Source organism: Cydia pomonella, chromosome 20, assembly GCF_033807575.1.
Source record: "Cydia pomonella isolate Wapato2018A chromosome 20, ilCydPomo1, whole genome shotgun sequence".
In the NCBI taxonomy this organism is placed as follows: Eukaryota; Metazoa; Arthropoda; class Insecta; order Lepidoptera; family Tortricidae; genus Cydia; species Cydia pomonella.
Window position 1 is genome coordinate 9,784,699 of NC_084722.1, and position 18,160 is coordinate 9,802,858.

The following is an 18,160-nucleotide window of genomic DNA, read 5'->3' on the forward strand; positions in this document are numbered from 1 at the left end:
CTCTCACTAAGACGTAATTAGAGTGACAGAGAAAAATGCCCGCAATTGACGAACTTCGATTTTCCCGGTAGCCGCCCAGATCGCTGATCGCTGGACTACCCGAAAACTATTATAATTGACCGAGAGTTTGAGAAGTTCTCCGTTTCATCTTAGGAAAAAATGCTTTCTTAAGTTCGGATGTTCTCCTCTACAATTCTCAACCGATTTTCGTGAAATTTCTTGAGCAGATAGGCAATAGTTTTTTTTATCGATTCAGTTTTGGATTTTTTTCTAAATGTGGCTGAGGCATAATTTAGTTTTAAATTGTGCACGTGCTATAGAGCCACTAGTATAAGTATATATTTCTCGTCTAAAGGTATAAGATATCATATAGTATGGCTAATCAAAATTGTTAGTACAGTCGAGTTCATAAATGTATACATTTCTTCACCTTAATCCGTTGCAATAATTCATACACATGTAAAGTGCATAAATAAAGGATTCCTTATTATATTACTAAATTAAATGAAATATAATAACTATAGCCGGTCAACAAGTTTAACATTCCTGACAATATACCAAAAACAATCAACGTAATTTGGTTGGTTACCATAGATATAACCATAGTCGAACCATATATATATATATATATATAATATAATATTCCTAAACATGGCGTCTAAGCCAGCTGTCACCTTAGCCTCACACACACAGCACACATTTTACGTACGATTAATAATGAGGAACCAGACGTTGTGGCCATGTCGATAAAGTAATACCGATAAACTATCGGCGTTTTTTACAATATATAATATTAGATCCATATGATAATAATCAACTGCGGAAATCCGTGATGCACCGGCCAAAACCAACTAAAATATGTTTTACGCAATAATTCAGTTATTTTATTATATCATAAAGTAATCATTATCCATTAGCATTTTTTTGATGTAAATTTTCATTGAAGATATCGATCGAAGCTTCAATTAATCTCTATTCCGTTCCGCTGTGTAGAAATTATCGATATATAACATGATTAAAATCGATAAATACACATCCCTAAAAATATGCTAAAAACTTAAGTATACAGATTTATACGCACAGATGCATAGACAACTGTCCACCACCTAAATGGCTACGGCTTGAGTATTCAATTTTGTTCTGAGAACAGACAATGGAGGGGCCTCGAGTAGAATTTTAACCACAAACAATAGAGCATACAATGAGATAGATTCGTTCGGATTGGACGATTTAGACGTTAGTACCAAAGAGCATATAATCACTACGTTTTAAGAGACGGGACTTCCATACTAGCGAGTGGAATCCCTTTGTTTCGCAAATCATTACCAAAATGTACGACAAAGAACTGTCAAAGAACCATAGTACCAACATAAGCAATTTAAATAGTGTAGTACGCTACACGCTTGCGTTTCTTATCGATATCGATAAAATGGGGAGGGTTGAAATATAGACTCATGTCTACAAATTTTGTACTCGAAATCAAGTTAGGATCGAGTCCACATTTAAGTTGTATGTTATATAGTGGATAGTTCTATGAGTGGACTAATACGTGGTCGAGCTTAATGTGGACTCGATTTTTTTTTAGAACACCTTGTTGTTATTCACCACTAGGAAGGATCAAAGTAGCACTTTTTTTCCCTACTAGGAGGGATCACTTTTTTCCTCTTTTTGCATACTTCTTAGGTTAAATTATTTAATTTATTTACCATTAATTAAATTTATTTATTTATTTGTACCATAATAATTTCCTCACAGGTGATGTGAAAAGCAGTATGTAAATTTATCACGTGGTAGCAAAAATATTTCCACCTTAGGGTGGTATTCCACCTATCCAATTTCTTGGTCCAATGTCATTGCGTCTCACTCTGTCATTAATCAAAATGTGAGACGCAATACACATTGGACAAAGAAATTGCATAGGTGGAATACCACCCATAGGCGTTAGACACTTGAATCCCTCACTACGCTAGGATTCTATTTTAGAATACCTCGATACACTCAGATTGTAATTATAAAATCCTTCACTATTTTTTTTCTTAATTTTTTTTTATTAAAAGCACTATTTTTAAAATGATCTGCAGATACATGTTTCAATAAATGTAACTTTTGTATGGGAAGATGTATCAGGTCTTCGTTCCCAACAAATTTAACCCACTGCCTGCATCTGAAAACATACAGCCTTGGTTATGTACAGTTTATATTCCGAGTGTTTGCTAATGAGATAATCAACTGATTATTTAGCGCTAATATGCATCTATAAATCAAATCATATATGTTAAATAATGACCATTAATGGATAGATGATAGATAATTTTCCACTGAAAATCTTCGACGAATTAATTTTGTGTCATATTGCATGCAAGTTCTCAGGAAATTTCACATATTTTATTTTATTACTTACACTGATATACAAATAAACATACAATTATCGATAGTTTTAGTACATCCCTAGTTCACAACTAAAAATAATATAAAATATCTAATTTTCGATGTGTTTAAAGCCTGCTGCACCAAAATAAGGTCAAAAGTATCTAAAGCAATACGTACTGGTCTTTATTCAAGGGAAATTTCGTCATAAAATCCCTTTTCTCGTGATTTTCTCGAGTGGCTCGCTTGCCACATATTTCACACTTAGTAAACCGTTTTCTCGGTGGCATTGTAACAAACTCGTTCTTTACTCTGATCACGGTTCACTATGTTCGATATTTTCACTAAATAATAAAGAAATTGCACGAAATACCCGAACAAAACATTGAAGCCTTCATAACAAACAAAACAATTAGGCTGACAGTTGACTTGATGTAAACTTGACAGAATAAATAGCTCTGACGTTTTATTTTTCTTCGTTGGCAAAGATTTGCGAAACAAGTTCCATACAAAACTTATTTTGTTCCTAGTTGCGTCAGCCTGGTTAGTACCAAAGAGCATATAATCACTTGGTTATTGGTTAGTACAGTGAGTGCTTAGGTGTTGTCACTGTGTTGTGTTGTGTCGGGTCTTTTAATAGAATCGACGTTGGTTGCATTTTAGTTTTATATATCTTTGCTTCGGAATTAGAATTCTATCCGGTGCAGGATTAAATTATTAGTATAAATCTACCGCAGGTAGATATACTCTCTTATATTCGTAAGTTATTCAGAAATCTACAATGTCGAGCGACACCGCGAAGAACGTAAGTTTTGTTCTTCATTTTCCTTTACTTATCACTCCGTTAGTTGTAGTTTTGTAGGCTCGGAGATAGTAAGAAAGTCCTTATGACCTTCTATTTAAGGAATGCATGGACCATGAGTCATCGGGATAAAAGTAAACCAATGTTACTTACCGTATATACATACCGCAGCGAAATTAGTTTCGTTACAGTTATGTGCGGATGTGTGTCAGTGTTTATGCGTGTAGACTGTTTGGAATATTTATCGTATGAATGTACTTTCCTTTTCTCGATAATGTTGACTTTTAAATTCTGATTAACGTGTAACTAGGCAGTTTCTACTCATAATTTGCTAATGGATACAAAGTTCAATGCTCTCAATGAAGAAAGACATAATATTGTATTATGGCTTTTAAAAACATTTCATGATTCTTCATAACACTGATATTAAAAATCACATTATGTTGTGTTTTCTCGTCATTATAAATGCCATTAGGCATTAATCATCATTAGTGTATTGGGTTGTGCCTTATACTAAGAGAAAAAATGTATGATATTAGATTTTTTGTTAGAGTTTGTTGTTAAATTTGTAATTTAAGACATGTGGCAGTTGTGGCACACATCTGTGGCTTTCTTAGGGCAATGAATGTAAGTTATAAGGTCAGTAGCATGCTCTTCACTCTTGCCTTAATAAAGATACCTAAATTACCTATACTTGGCAAAAAGTAATTTGTAATAAATGATTTAACTGCAATTAATATTGTTTATTCATCTCATCTTGTGATTTTTTTAACCTTATCATTGAATCATAGAATCATTCATTGCATATCATAAACCTCCATATAATGTCATTCGATATAACAATTGACTCCCTACAACGTTGGCTATAGTTGCTTTATGAAAAAGCCTTTATTTCCAAATTTCTCATTTTACATTAGGTGTTTTTTGCATATTGGTTAGTGAGTTTCTTATAGTTAGTGTTGATTTTATGTACATTATTTAATTTGGAACCCTCTTCAAGTGTAGGCCTCCTCCAACTCTCTCCATTGCCTCTCTTCCGCTTTGTTTAGCCAGTCTTTCCCTGCAGTTTCTTTTATATCATCTAGCCATCGTTTATATGGCTTTCCCCATTTCCTTTTGCCAATAGGGCCTCTCCATTTCGTTGCCAATATTGTCCATCTATTGTCTTTATACAGTGCGATATGTCCTGCCCATCGCCATTTTAATTTGAGGGATTGAGTTAGTGCGTCTTGTAACTTTGTTTTTTCTCTTATAGACATACTCTTTATTTTTTGCATATTTTTTATGTTGAGCACGCTTCTTTCCATGGCTCTTTGGGTGGTGCTTATCTTTCTATTTGTTTTATCTGTAAAAGTCCATGTTTGGTACCCCTAGAGCAGGCTCGGTCGAAGGCATGTATCTGCCACTATCTTTTTTAGGTTTAAGCTGTATTTGCCTTTAAGGATTTCTTGCAGTGACCAGAATTTCCTCCAGGTTATTTTAGGTCTCCTTTCTATAGTTGCTTTACTTTAATATTAATTTCTCTCTATAGTGTCAGATAACATCCGGTCCCTTGAGTGTCGCTATATAGAGTTTACACTGTATTTGGTTAGTATTATGTGAGACTTTATAAAACTACAGTTAACTTAAAACACACCTTTTGCTGGGCCATTACATTTTAACATGTTCAATGTGGTATGGCGTTGAAAGACCCCATGCAAAGCATGCTTGATTACGAATTAAACTAATTGCCACAGTGGAGGTTGAACAAATACATATACCATAAAATTCTTTTATATTCACAGTTTTCCAATCTAGAAACACCAGGCTATGTCGGCTTTGCAAACTTGCCTAACCAAGTGCACCGCAAGTCCGTGAAGAAGGGCTTTGAGTTCACACTCATGGTGGTCGGAGAGAGTGGACTGGGCAAGTCTACGCTGGTTAATTCCTTATTTCTGACTGATTTGTATCCGGAAAGAGTTATTCCTGATGCTATAGGTGAGATTTTGTAATTAATTTGAATTTTTTTTAGAAACAGGTTCATAGTTGAATTTACAAAATTGGGCTTAATTTATAAATAAGGCAAACTAACATGCAATCTGTAAAATTAGAGGGCATTGTATTTTCCTGATAAGATGTACCTACTTCCTCTTATAATGACCTTATTCATAGTTTGTTTGTGTAGTAGCCAATGTAGAAAGAGTTGCCTATGGGCACTTCATTGGTTGGATGACATTCGAAAAATTGCAGGACACTTCTGGATGCGACTAGCCCAGGACTGGGATAAGTGGCGTACACGAAGAGAGCTCTATGCTCAGCAGTGGGCGACTGGAGGCTAATAATTAATGAATGATAATGGGCACTTTACCCTATTATTTACCATAATTTAAAATAGAACTATGCATTTGGATAAGACACACATTAGTATGATAGTATCACCAGTAGTCATAAGTATACATTGTGATTCATAGAGATAAATTCATGCAACATTAAGTGACTAAGTGCCTTTAGATTTAGAGTGACATAAAATTGGCATTTTTAATAACAATAACTAATCTCATTTTTATTTATGGAATTTATATACTGACGCTGTAAGCTGCTTTAACCCATTCAGAGCCAGCGACTCAGCATATGGGTCATGCTCAAACAGTTCCGCAGGGCCAGTGACTCACATGTGAGTCATGAATAAATTCTGATTTAAACATAAACGAAACGTAATTTGACATAATAAAGTACGTATCCAATCTAAGATAACAACCATTTCTATCAGGTATATTACGATAATAAATTATAAATGCGTTTTTTTAATGAAAATAGAGCTTAGAATATTCAATTTTGGTTTACTATGAGTGAAATATACTGAATACGCATACGCGTTGCAAGCAAACAGAAATTATTGTTAAGTTATTGACATGGCTCAGGGTATGGGTCACCGTGGCCTGGCGCTACTTGTAAAAACTAGAAATGTTTCCGTAGCAAGTCAAAATAAACTTTATTGGCTGGTTTTAAAGCTTATTTCGTGTTGAAGCTGTTTGATATTGTACCATTTTACAACCGATTACTGTTTGGATGATGGCTTGCAACATTTACCAACCCATAGTATAATAATATTTTGTTTTGTGTGAAGGGTAAGGCAACAAGGATTTTCGTCCACTGTTATTTTATGTCATAATATTTGATGAATGTTGTATTATATCTTAGGCAATTATCTACTAACAATGATGTGAATATTCATTAATTTTTTTTTATTTTCAATAATAACAAGACAGTTGATACAGTCACCACTAACTAATATTGTATTTCATAATAGTGTGTGACAAATATTTACAAGTTTTTTAAAAATATTTTGTTTTGTGTGAGGAGTAAGGCAAGGGAAATGGGTCAAATTGAACTTCCGAGATTTGACCCATAAAACAACAACAAACACATGTAAAAAATAAAAATGTTCATTCCTAAATCTTTTTTTGATAGGCACAGAAAAAAGTTGGTTAGTAAAAATGTTGCATAATGTTGTTCAACTGGCTGGCTTCATAAGCGGCGATTTATTTACCGTGCGCGCCAGGCCAGAGACCCATAAGCTGAGTCATACGTTTTAGCTAAAAACTGTTTGTATGGTGGCCTGGCGTATTGTGTACGCTCGACGGGTCTTGGCCATGAATGGGTTAAGAAGCACAGTGCTCGAGCGTTATGTTAACAAATTGTCATACTTAATTTCAGGCATTATAAAAATGTGCGTTCCACAGATTGCAGTGACAGTGTGACGATATTTCATCATTGTCAGTCTTGATTCTGTAGAATTCTTAATGATGACTAAAAGTAAAGTTTATCATAAGCAATGTTATTTCAGAGAAAACCAATCAAACAGTGAAGCTCGATGCCTCAACGGTGGAGATTGAGGAACGAGGAGTGAAGTTGCGACTCACTGTGGTGGACACTCCTGGATATGGAGATGCTATTGACAATACTGACTGCTTTAGGGTAAGTATCTTTTACTGCTAAACTTGGTACAACAATATTACCTACCCACATACTTGATGGTTGCAAAGTGTACAAATCTTTGTTTTGGGTAAAGACAAAATGCCTTATATTGCCACCACATACTCAGCTATTGGGTAATGTGGTGCTTACCGTTTAGTCTTACCTTCTATATGGTAACTTTCAACGCACTCCTTGATGCAACTCCTTGGTCACAGCTTCCTCGCGTTGTTCCGGCATTTTGCCACAGCTCATTGGAGCTTGGGTAGGCACTTGATTTTACGAAAGCGAAAGTTATCGCCGCAAAAAGTAGTACGAGTTGAAACATGGCTATATACATTTTTATCTATACTAAGTTTCTGTGTCGCAGATTATGAAGGTTTTATTATTGTCGATGATTTTGTGTTACGATATTTTAGTTTTTTATTCGTTTTGTTTATTTTTTACAAAACAAATTTTTAAACAGAGATTTAGCAAGTTTCAAAAAAACCGATATAATACGAAAACATGGAGTATATACAAAACCTTTCCTATAGTATGTCGTTTATTCTTATTGGTTCACGGACCAGTGTCCATACAAATCTGCCCATCCGCCTTCATGGCAAAAACTTAATTTTTAAAAACTCACCTCTTTATTTTCGGCTGTACTTAACTAAAGAAATGGACTCATCAAAATCATTTGAGTTATTGTCGTGGGGTCTACTAATGGCCACCAAATACTTCTATGTTCTAGCTCCTTCGTCAAGTCAGGTTGTTTGTTGGTATCAAATTATGGTATTGTCATCATTGCAAAGTTTCAATATACGGCTATTAGAAGTTGCTTTAAATTCATTTGCATGATTTTGGTTAGTCACAAGTGAAGTTAATATAAGTGTATTAACAAAGCTAACGATAGGTCGTTCATCAAGGAGCTCTTACTCCTAAACCCGTATGTGAAGCGACCGTGACATTGCTAGTTTAATTAACCAATTGAACTTACAAACGTAAAGTGCATTAGGGCTGCATACATTATGTTTAAGTGTTTCGCTACATTCACGTTCACGAAATACAGTTTAAAATGAGAGCGTAACTACGTTTGTATGGAGAACCGAGCTTGCTGCGAACTCTTGAGGGGCCTTTTCGACTTATTCATCAAATAATTCGCGATAAGTCGCGACATTGCCATCATGTTCCTACTTAAATGTAAAATTGCAAAAGCCATAATCAAGTCACGTGTCCTGGCGTCGAAACAACCCCCAGATAAAGAAGATTGTTGCATTATGCGAGATTGTAATGTAGTGTAGCATTCGCACATAGCGGTCATATTTACAAACAGCACACACGATCATCTTTGTTTGTACACAGTCCATCATCCAATACATCGACGAGCAATTCGAGAGGTTCCTGCGCGACGAGAGTGGGCTTAACCGACGCAATATCGTCGATAATCGCATACACTGCTGCTTCTATTTCATCTCGCCGTTTGGACATGGGTTTGTATTCACTTAAATTTTCCCAAAAGCATGTTTTCCTAGATCATTAGACTTTCCTTGAAGCTTGAGAAGGTCTTAGCCTCTCTCTCGGCTGAATATTGGGCGACCGTATATTCGGCATAACATGCAAACATTTTAAGTCACATTCATTATGAAAACTGTTCGCCAATAAAGCACAACGCTTGCTAAGATCCTATTTTTGTTGTTCAGAATCAGTGAATGTGGTTAGAGTCAATCAAATAAGATCCATGATAAATGTAAAATTATTTGTAATCAACAAATGCTCAAAAAACGGGTGTTCCAAGAATTCGTATTAAATATTTAATATAGTGGTTTTCGGTTATTTTTACTGTTTATTTTTTTCATTAGGTGCAAAAGATATTCGGTATTCAGCGGAATAGTAGCCGACAATCGGCCGGATAAAGAATATTCGGCAAAGTGGCCGAATAATGAATAGTTGCCGAATATTCGTGGCATGAATATGTTATAGACTTTTTACATAAAAGTGACCGCCTTGTTCCAATTCCTTTGAGTAGAAATAAACTTTCATTTGTAAAACAAGTTGAAGAAGATATCTGAGGTACTTCTAAAAAGTAATAAAATCTGTAGGCTCTAATTTTATTATAACAAATTCCAGGCAGGTCACATTATTTCTTATCCTGCACGTCTAGCTATATCTTCACCCATCAAGCGTGATATGATACCTTATGGAGTCGCGCCTGTCGCGGCATAATATGCTAGATTGTTTGGACTTTTTGTATGATATCTGTAGTGTTGAAATTTAGTTATTTTTAATTTATTTGTCTCATATTTCGTGTATCTATATAATGTATACCTATACTCTTATTCTGTCTCCAGATTGAAGCCTCTGGACATCGAGTTCATGAAGCAACTGCACAACAAAGTGAACATTGTGCCGGTGATCGCGAAGGCCGACTGCCTCACCAAGAAGGAAGTCCAGCGGCTCAAGTCCAGGGTACCATTTGAACCTATCTTTTACTTTACGTACCTACCTAATATATCAAAATCAGGGACCATCTAATGTACTGCGGGCGTATGGTGATCGCGTTAATTGGCATAGATGTATAACATCTTCTTTCTTCTCCATGTGCTGCCATGCCCCAGCGGGTGTCTGTGGCCACTTTTGCAAAGTCTTTTTTATTCTTGGCCAGTCTTGTTAGCGTGGCCGCGTCCTTGATGTTTGTCAAATTTTTGATGAGCCAATTCATCCTCTTTCTTCCCCTTCCCCAAGTCTAACATGGTGGGTTCAAAAAGTAACGTTTGCCTACTTTGGAAACCGTAATTTCATGATTCATGATGGAAGCTTAAGTTGTTCTCTGGCTCATTGTCATTCATCTACATTATAAAAAATAATAATTAGTAATGAACACTGTCTTAAATCTGATCAAATCATTTGACCGCACAAAATCATATAAATATAATAAGCGATTTTTCCAAAATATTGGAAAACGGTCTTAAACTATAACTATTGTCGGCTATTGCCGACTGTGGAGTCCAAAACATGAATGAATAGTAATAGGTTTATGAACTTTTGTCAGGTAATGGAAGAGATCGAGCGTGAAGGCATCAAGATATACCCTCTTCCGGACTGCGACAGTGATGAAGATGAGGATTATAAAGAACAGGTGGGAATTCTGTATAATAAGTATATGGTTAAATATATTTTTTTAACCACACAAAACATTTTAACCATAAAAAAACCAAAAAGGTACATCTCTTATATGTATTACAATCGGTGCCATTCTAGAAAATACATTTCTCGCTGTGATTCGGTACTTATACTTGCTCCGATAAGGTTTGCGCGTCGCTGTTCCAAATTTCAAACTATAGCCAGCCATATCGCCATACTGATCCCTTCGGGCATTCTCGGCTCCGTTCGGCTCAACATTTCTACGAGCACTTCTTAGTTAGCATAACTTGACGTCCCTTTGCGTGCACCACAGATAATGACTTGAATTTTGACAACCCTAAATAGCCTATAGGAATAATGTAATTAGAATGGGACAGCATGACTCGTCCCTGAATCACTGTCAAACTTCGGTTTTGTAGGAGTGTCATTTCTGTACGGTACTATTCTTTATTCTGTGCCATAGTTTTTATTTTTTTACTTTGAACATTGTAACATCGCGATGTAACTCTTCACACCTTCGACTTTAAACCAGGTCCGGCAACTGAAAGAGGCGGTCCCGTTCGCCGTGTGCGGCGCGGGGCAGCAGCTGGAGGTGCGCGGGCGGCGCGTGCGCGGCCGCCTGTACCCGTGGGGCGTCGTGGAGGTCGAGAACCCCGACCACTGCGACTTCATCAAGCTGCGCACCATGCTCATGTCAGTCACTAAACACTTCACTCAATTATTCAAGAAAACTTAGCTGAGATATGAACAGCAAATTTCTATTTGGCTTATATTGAGACATAGGAATCCGTGGGGCAAAATTGTTTGACAAGTAGGGAGTTCCTGTATCGATAAACTCAACTATCGATGCTAGTTCTATAAACTAGTAATCACTCAAGGGTTTGCTAAGTAGCAACTCTCTATATTTGCTGGATATAAAACATGCATTGGAATAGTTCACCCCCATTACTTCTCTACCCTCGTCGTCTTTTGTTTTCATTTAACCGACTTTCAAAATTGATCAGTGGCACAGCTCAGTTGTTCAATATTTTAATAGTCAGAATTTTCCAAAAATAACTTGTCACTAGGGTTTGCTTGTACAAATATGTTTTTATTAAGAGTAAAAAATAATAATTAAATAATAACTCAATGTACTCTTCTTCGTTTTTAAGACATGGCTCATGGGAGCCTGGGGTCCGCTTGACAACTAATCCCAAGATTTGGCGTAGGCACTAGTTTTTTTTATGAAAGCGAATGCCATCTGATCTTCCAACCCAGAGGGTAAACTAGGCCTTATTGGGATTAGTCCGGTTTCCTCACGATGTTTTCCTTCACCGAAAAGCGACTGGTAAATATCAAATGATATTTCGTACATAAGTTCCGAAAAACTCATTGGTACGAGGGTTTGAACCCGCGACCTCCGGATTGCATGTCGCACGTTCTTACCGCTAGGCCACGAGCGCTATATATATTTATATTTAATATATTTAAATGGCTATTTAATATATGTTATTGCAGCACGCACATGCAAGACCTGCAGGAGGTTACACAGGAGGTACATTACGAGAACTACCGCTCGGAGCGGCTCGCGCGCAACGGGCAAGTGCCTAAGCGACACACGTACGTATACATATACCCCCTTATTCATAAACGTGTACTAAAGTTACGATGCCGCTAATAATCGATTGTCCCTTTCCATCATACCAATACGTCGGAAACGACTATTAGCGGCATCGTAACTTTAGTACACGTTTATGAATAAGGGGGATAATATTCACTTCTCATGGTCCTAAAATTGACATTTAAGTCGCGTGTAAGCGACATAAAATTGCATATTACGACCCTTAAGCTAGACTTTCGTGGCTAGCGGCCGATGCGACAGCCGCGTGTGGCCGACCCTCGCGACAGTCGCGCGCGGCTGACGGGCGCGGCCGATGCAGAGCTCCAGACTTTCATGGGTCGCGGCCGATGCGTCAGTCGCGCGCGGCCACTGGCATTGGTGTATGTCCGTCCAGTGCAGTTTTGTGAGATCTTTAATAGCTTCTAAAAAAGATATTTTGCTAGCGATGCTGGAAGAAGAAGAGGATGACGATTTGCTATTGTTACATTATTTCAAGCAAAGAAGTCAAATTGATCCAATTTTCAGGAACAGAAATGATGAAGGATTTTATCGTATTTTGATAGAGAGACTTTAAATCTGATGAAGAGAAATTCAGGAAGTTTTGTGGATTAAATAAAATGCAATTTAATTTTGTTTTGTCTTTAATAGATGACGAAATCAAACCAAAAACATCAACAAAAAAAAAACTGTCCCGAAGAGAAGTTATAATCCTTTGAAGAAAGGCCGTATAAAAAAGTGTGCTGCGCTACCAAATTGATAAGAATTTCTTCTTCTTGCAAAGAAAATGATGCAATGTTCGCCATTTTTGTCCGCGCGTCACGCGTCACACACAGACCAACCGAACACGACCGCGCGCGGCTCGCGACTGTCGCTACTGACGCGAGCCGCGCGCGACTCGATCCGCTACCCTCGAAAGTGGCTCCATTAGTTTCATACTGATTATTACTGACGCGCGGCAGATACGACTGTCGCGAGCGTCAGCCGCGCGCGACTGACGCATCGGCCGCTAGCCATGAAAGTCTAGCTTAATTAACTTAAAAATAAAATTCAAAATCTGCCATACAAACTGCCAGCGCTGCCGGCGCGCCCCGACCGGCCCGACCGGCCCGAGTATGATTTTCTTTAATCTTGAACAAATACGGTAAAATTACCTTAAGTATTGGAAATTTTTGAAAATTTTCCTCGCTTTCGAGGTGAAAAGCAGAGTTAACTCGGGCATAAATGTCCATTTTTATTCTCAACTATATTAAGGTGTCCGAATATGTCTTTAAACTATGTAAATATAATTCCTACAATTGTTTGACGATCCTTTTGTGAAATTCTTATTATTAAGTTTACCATATCTATAATAGTTCAATGTTTTTTTTAGAACAATAATAACTGCATCAATAAACTGCTCTGATATTTAGATTAAGATGATATTTGTAAAATTTGACTATTTAAAATTGCTTGTTGCTAGGCCTATTTGAATAAAGAATATTTTGACTTTGAATTCTGATACCTAAAAAAAAAAAACAAACTATACAACTCTTTATCGACATTGGGCATAATATTTTTACTTACTGACTCCTCTGGCGCAGCTTTCCAAAGTGTGTCTTGGTCTCGAACACGACTGCTCGCCACTGATCTATTACATACCATTTTGCTCAAATGATTTACCTATTTGATATTGAATTTTTACCGTCACGACTATATTTTACGTTGTAATTACTTATATTTCGCAAAAGTAGTCCTTATTGTGATGTATGAAGGTTAATTATAAACTGTAAAACGCCGTTGTCGGCTATTGTCGACTGTGGCGGTCAAAAGGTTGCAAGTTTACGTTTGGTGAAGTGGAACTGCTGAGGAAAACTGAAGCATTTTAAACTGTTTTGTGAAGGCGGTTATTTGTTGTTAACAATTTGATAATAATCATAATTCGGCCTATATACGTCCCTACCAGGGCCGGGCCCGGGAAACCTGGCAATGTTTTGAGATGGAGAAGGGGGCCCCGATAAAATTAGGGGGCCCCCTTGATTCAATTCCAAGTTCCAAGGAGCATTCCAAGAGTCACAGCAAGTGCCTAGGGACCCTAGGTCTCTAAATCCGGGCCTGCCCACTGCTGGGCACAGGCCTCTCATGCACGAGAGGGCTTAGGCTATAGTTCCAATGGTGGCCTAATTTGAATAGTTCTAATATTTTTGCGGAAACGTCCTAAGGCTGACCTTACATGCAGGTCAACGGAGAGTGGGTTGAGCGAGTCGGACTCCAACGGACTGAGCAACGGCTCCACTGAGGACCCCGCCGAGCGGGAACGCGCGCTCCGTGAAAAGGTACGTTCGTGACTGTGTGTAAAGCCTGACCAGTAATATATGATCACGCGCCACATTGGTGACGACCGGTCTGGCCCAGTGGGTAGTGACCCTGCCTATGAAGCCGATGGTTCTGGATTCGAATCCCGGTAAGGGCATTTTTTTGTGTGTTGAGCACAGATATTGGTTCCTGAGTCATGGATGTTTTCTACGTATTTAAGTATTTGTATATTATATATGTCGTTGTCTAAGTGCCCACAACACAAGCATTCTTGGCTTACGGTTAGTCAATTTGTGTAAAAATGTCCCTATAGTATTTATTCATATTTATTTATTGCGGAATTTCAATGAAAGTAAATTTTTCATGCTAAACTTAACTATCACCCACATGAGAATGACAGTGCGCTCTTGACAATGGTCATATATTTCTGGTCGGGCCTTATTTAAACATCGGAGAACTCCAAATTGCTGACTAATTTCCGGCTTGTTTTTTTTTTCTTTAAGGAAAGTTTGTCTATGCTCACCATCTGTGTTCAACTTTTAGATTTTACCATTGTCAACGTCAATGACGTGATGTTATTTATGCAGAATGGTATCCGTGAATAACAAGATAAACCTGTATTTGTGCAGGAGGCAGAGCTGCGGCGCATGCAGGAGATGCTGGAGCAGATGCAGCGGCAGATGCAGCTGCAGGCCGGAAGCACCACCACCGCATAGTGCCAGACTAACGCCCTGGTAAGATACCTCCTTATAGGCTAGCCACGAGGGTCTCAACCTTCAGGTCGACTAGCGCGGTCGCATTTTTATCGCCTGTCTCCATGCCTGTCACGTTCTAACAAGTATGTAAGTGCAATAGTGACGGGCATTGTGACAAGCGATAAAAATGGAACCATGCTGCCACCGCAGGACTCTTGAGATAAATAATCAAAACCTCTATAGGAAGACGAATGTGTAAAGGAAGGAAATTTGCAAAGCGTGTTGTTTATTATAATAGACCAAATCAATCAAGTTTTAATTTAGAGATGGTCAAAGGCTGTTTGCTATCGAGAAATTTGTTCAGTTGAGAAAATTAGTTTTAAGCTGTCATTTCTGTTTATAAATGCCAGGTAAGGTTTTTTTACACTACTCGCTGGCAAGTGTATACGTATGTTTTGTTACCGTTCGTGACTGTATTTAAATAACATAATATGTTAAACCTACACGAGTAGAAAAATATGTAAATAAAATATCCCTTTTTTCAGTTGGTGGCGAAGTCCACCGTTCGCCTTCCGGGCGCTTGTAACGTGGTCGACTCCATCTTACGCGCGATCCCGTATTGCGTCAACTCCCTCTAATCCCATATATGCAGTTTAGTCGAAAGGTACCGTCAATCTCATTAATGTCACGTCAATCACATATCGTGTGCGGTGTGTCGTGAACCTTGTTGCCCGAAGGTTGGTTTTGGTCTGTAACCGCGGGCGTCAGTTGTCATTTTTGGCGGTCATAAATTTGACATTAGGAATGGTCGTTGCTACGAATTGTCAGTACCTTTTGGCTCTCTAATCTCTAAAATTATATGTTGAATATTGTAATGTTACCACTGCAGAATTATTTGATAAATTATTACTAGTTATTATTACTGATCTGATTGACTAGGCGTGCTCTGACGCATTTAAAACGACGAAGAATAATAGTTAGTGGATATTTGTCATTATCGGGCAAAAGGTACCAACGTCAATAAAGCATTTTTCTAACTACATGGCTATGTGCTTAACTTTAACTTTAATAAATAACGTGTTGGTTAAAAAAACGACGATATTACCTTATTGACTTGACAACCGACAAAGCGGTACCTTTTATCTGGGACTGACTCATTTATATTTAACAATCTCTCTAATCCTAGATTATAAGACGCAATATTCCTATTGTGATACAGGCTGTTCCAGATTACGTAAAATCTTCCGAATGAAATGTCATTATTTTGTTTACAGTTTAATACGGAATGAGCTGTATCTGTGCTGAGATCTAAATTTGTTAAATTTGAAGCTTTGTATTTATATGTACATGCTGGGCTAGCACATTACCATCCTGTGCCATATTCTCTACTATATTTTCATGTATTCGATTCTATTACGATTCTCAAATTTTATAGTATTTTTTTTAATGACTGATTTTATGTATTCCATTTTACGTATACTCGAATTGTAATCGATTTAGGTTAGCAATTATATTATTCTACTAACATTTTTTTATATTTTTTTACTATTTAGCGGAATGAATTTATGACAACTAGTGTCAAATGTAAGGCTGAGAAAGCATATGTGAAACGAATAAAATAATTATAGAGACAGACCAAGATAAGTTGGCAGCGATTTTGACAACAGACAGTGCAAGTGTTATTTTAGGTACATATTTCTCATAAGAATACTAAAATATTCACTTACATGATAATTTTTCTTTTTTTTTTCATGCAAAATACACTTTAGCGGTGAGCGCACACTTATATCAAAAAACGTAGGTACATGTATGACTTAAACTAAAAATCTAAAAGTTAAACTAAACACAATAAAATAAAATAAAAACATTTTTGGTGGGTAAGTGAAATAACAAATCAAAACAATTTGCAATAGAATGCGAGCGTAGTTGCTACGGCCCGGACCGGCTGCCTCATAGTAACAAAGATAAGATAAGGCTACTACGTATTTACACGGATATAAAGAGCGTGGAGGTGACACAGCGCTTTCTCTAGTTTGGTTTTAATGTTCCGATAAATGGTAATATTTATTTTATTAAATTTTTGGTATTTTTGCGTAATATGGGACTTAGTCAATTTGTGTAAGAATGTCCCTATAATATTTATTTATTAAGTTTAAGAAGCAATTATAAATATTAGTTATATATTATATATATATGTTTTTATATTAATATTAAAATGAATATGGGAGCTATTTATTAGTGATATGATGTTTCAGCAATCTTTTAAATGTAACAAAGGACTTGGCGTCTTTTATGTCTTTCGGTAATTTATTATATAAATTTGCACCTTCATAAAGTATGAATGAATTTTAAACGTCAAAATTGTATGAAATTATGACGTTTATTTAACACTTGCACACGCTATCAAAATCGATTCCAACTTAGCTTGACCTGGCTCTAGTTACATGCTAATGTGAAAATTTCTATTTATAAATTAATATTACTATCAGTTAAAATTAATGATTAATTATAACTAATATCATAATTCCTCACAGGCCTAATAAACGAATACGAATATATTTTAGTAGAACATTATAGATCTATCTATCTAGTACTTAAGATAAGTTCAAATGTATTGCATTTGAAATTTAATTCCATATAGGTGCATTTATTTTCTATTACATTTTCAATTTCAACTTCATTAGAGAATCCTTCTTAGCTAAGTAAAAATTTAGAAATTGGCTAGATTTATCTGAATAATTCCTAAACGATTATCGGTGCCAAAGGTTAAAATGACTACAAAAAAAGTCATATTTATATATTTAAAGATAAAATAGCACAAAATTGAGTGAGACAGGAAGCAAAGCAGTAGAAATTTAATGTCCAGGCTGTCCTGTCATTTAGTGATTAAAATCTGATTTCTGTATGTAACCATTATATTTTTTCTAATAAAATACATGAAGTATACCTTTTTACAAGCTTTTATTTGACATCATTGACATGCCCTGTTAGTCTGTCGTTTTGTGTTGGTTTTGTGCGACTGAATACTACATACGCTATCACTACAAAACAACACCACTGTATTCTAGAATTCACGCAAATAAAAAATCTTTATCTTATCTTTATGTATGTTTGTTTGGGTCAAATCTTGGAAGCTTAATTTTACCCACTTTTCAGGTGAGCTGTAATTTTGCATACGTCAGTCGGGTGACAATGCAATATTAGGGTACCATCGAGCTGACATGATGGAGAAGTTGGCTGCGGTTTTGTTAGCCCAGACTGTGCAAGTATTATTTAAACATGATAATTTCATATAATAACACCTGCATAGTCTGGAATATCAAAATC

General features: G+C 36.6%; 1 protein-coding gene across 3 annotated transcripts; it reads left to right on the forward strand.

The window, feature by feature from the left end:
• The first annotated feature begins 2,938 nt into the window (after positions 1–2,938).
• LOC133529210 (septin-1) lies at positions 2,939–17,784 on the forward strand. 3 transcript variants are annotated; one of them, XM_061866883.1, is made up of 11 exons: positions 2,939–3,172; positions 4,954–5,146; positions 6,996–7,126; positions 8,468–8,595; positions 9,454–9,571; positions 10,155–10,241; positions 10,779–10,939; positions 11,744–11,845; positions 14,062–14,158; positions 14,768–14,872; positions 15,379–17,784. In XM_061866883.1, the coding sequence occupies exons 1-10, from the start codon at positions 3,149–3,151 to the stop codon at positions 14,852–14,854; spliced, it is 1,128 nt and encodes a 375-aa protein (XP_061722867.1). In that variant the 5' UTR covers positions 2,939–3,148; the 3' UTR covers positions 14,855–14,872; positions 15,379–17,784. The 3 variants fall into 3 exon arrangements, with proteins under 3 accessions (XP_061722867.1, XP_061722868.1, XP_061722869.1); XM_061866884.1 differs by lacking the exon at positions 2,939–3,172 and adding an exon at positions 3,223–3,796; XM_061866885.1 differs by lacking the exon at positions 2,939–3,172 and adding an exon at positions 4,046–4,756.
• Positions 17,785–18,160: the final 376 nt, after the last annotated feature.

What these genes read in the sequence shown, in the direction of transcription:
- LOC133529210 (XM_061866883.1), top strand. Translation starts at nt 3,149, where the DNA reads ATGTCGAGCGACACCGCGAAGAAC. An exon ending in CGAGCGACACCGCGAAGAAC is followed by an intron (nt 3,173 to 4,953) that starts GTAAGTTTTGTT and finishes TTATATTCACAG; the next exon opens with TTTTCCAATCTAGAAACACC. An exon ending in ACAATACTGACTGCTTTAGG is followed by an intron (nt 7,127 to 8,467) that starts GTAAGTATCTTT and finishes GTTTGTACACAG; the next exon opens with TCCATCATCCAATACATCGA.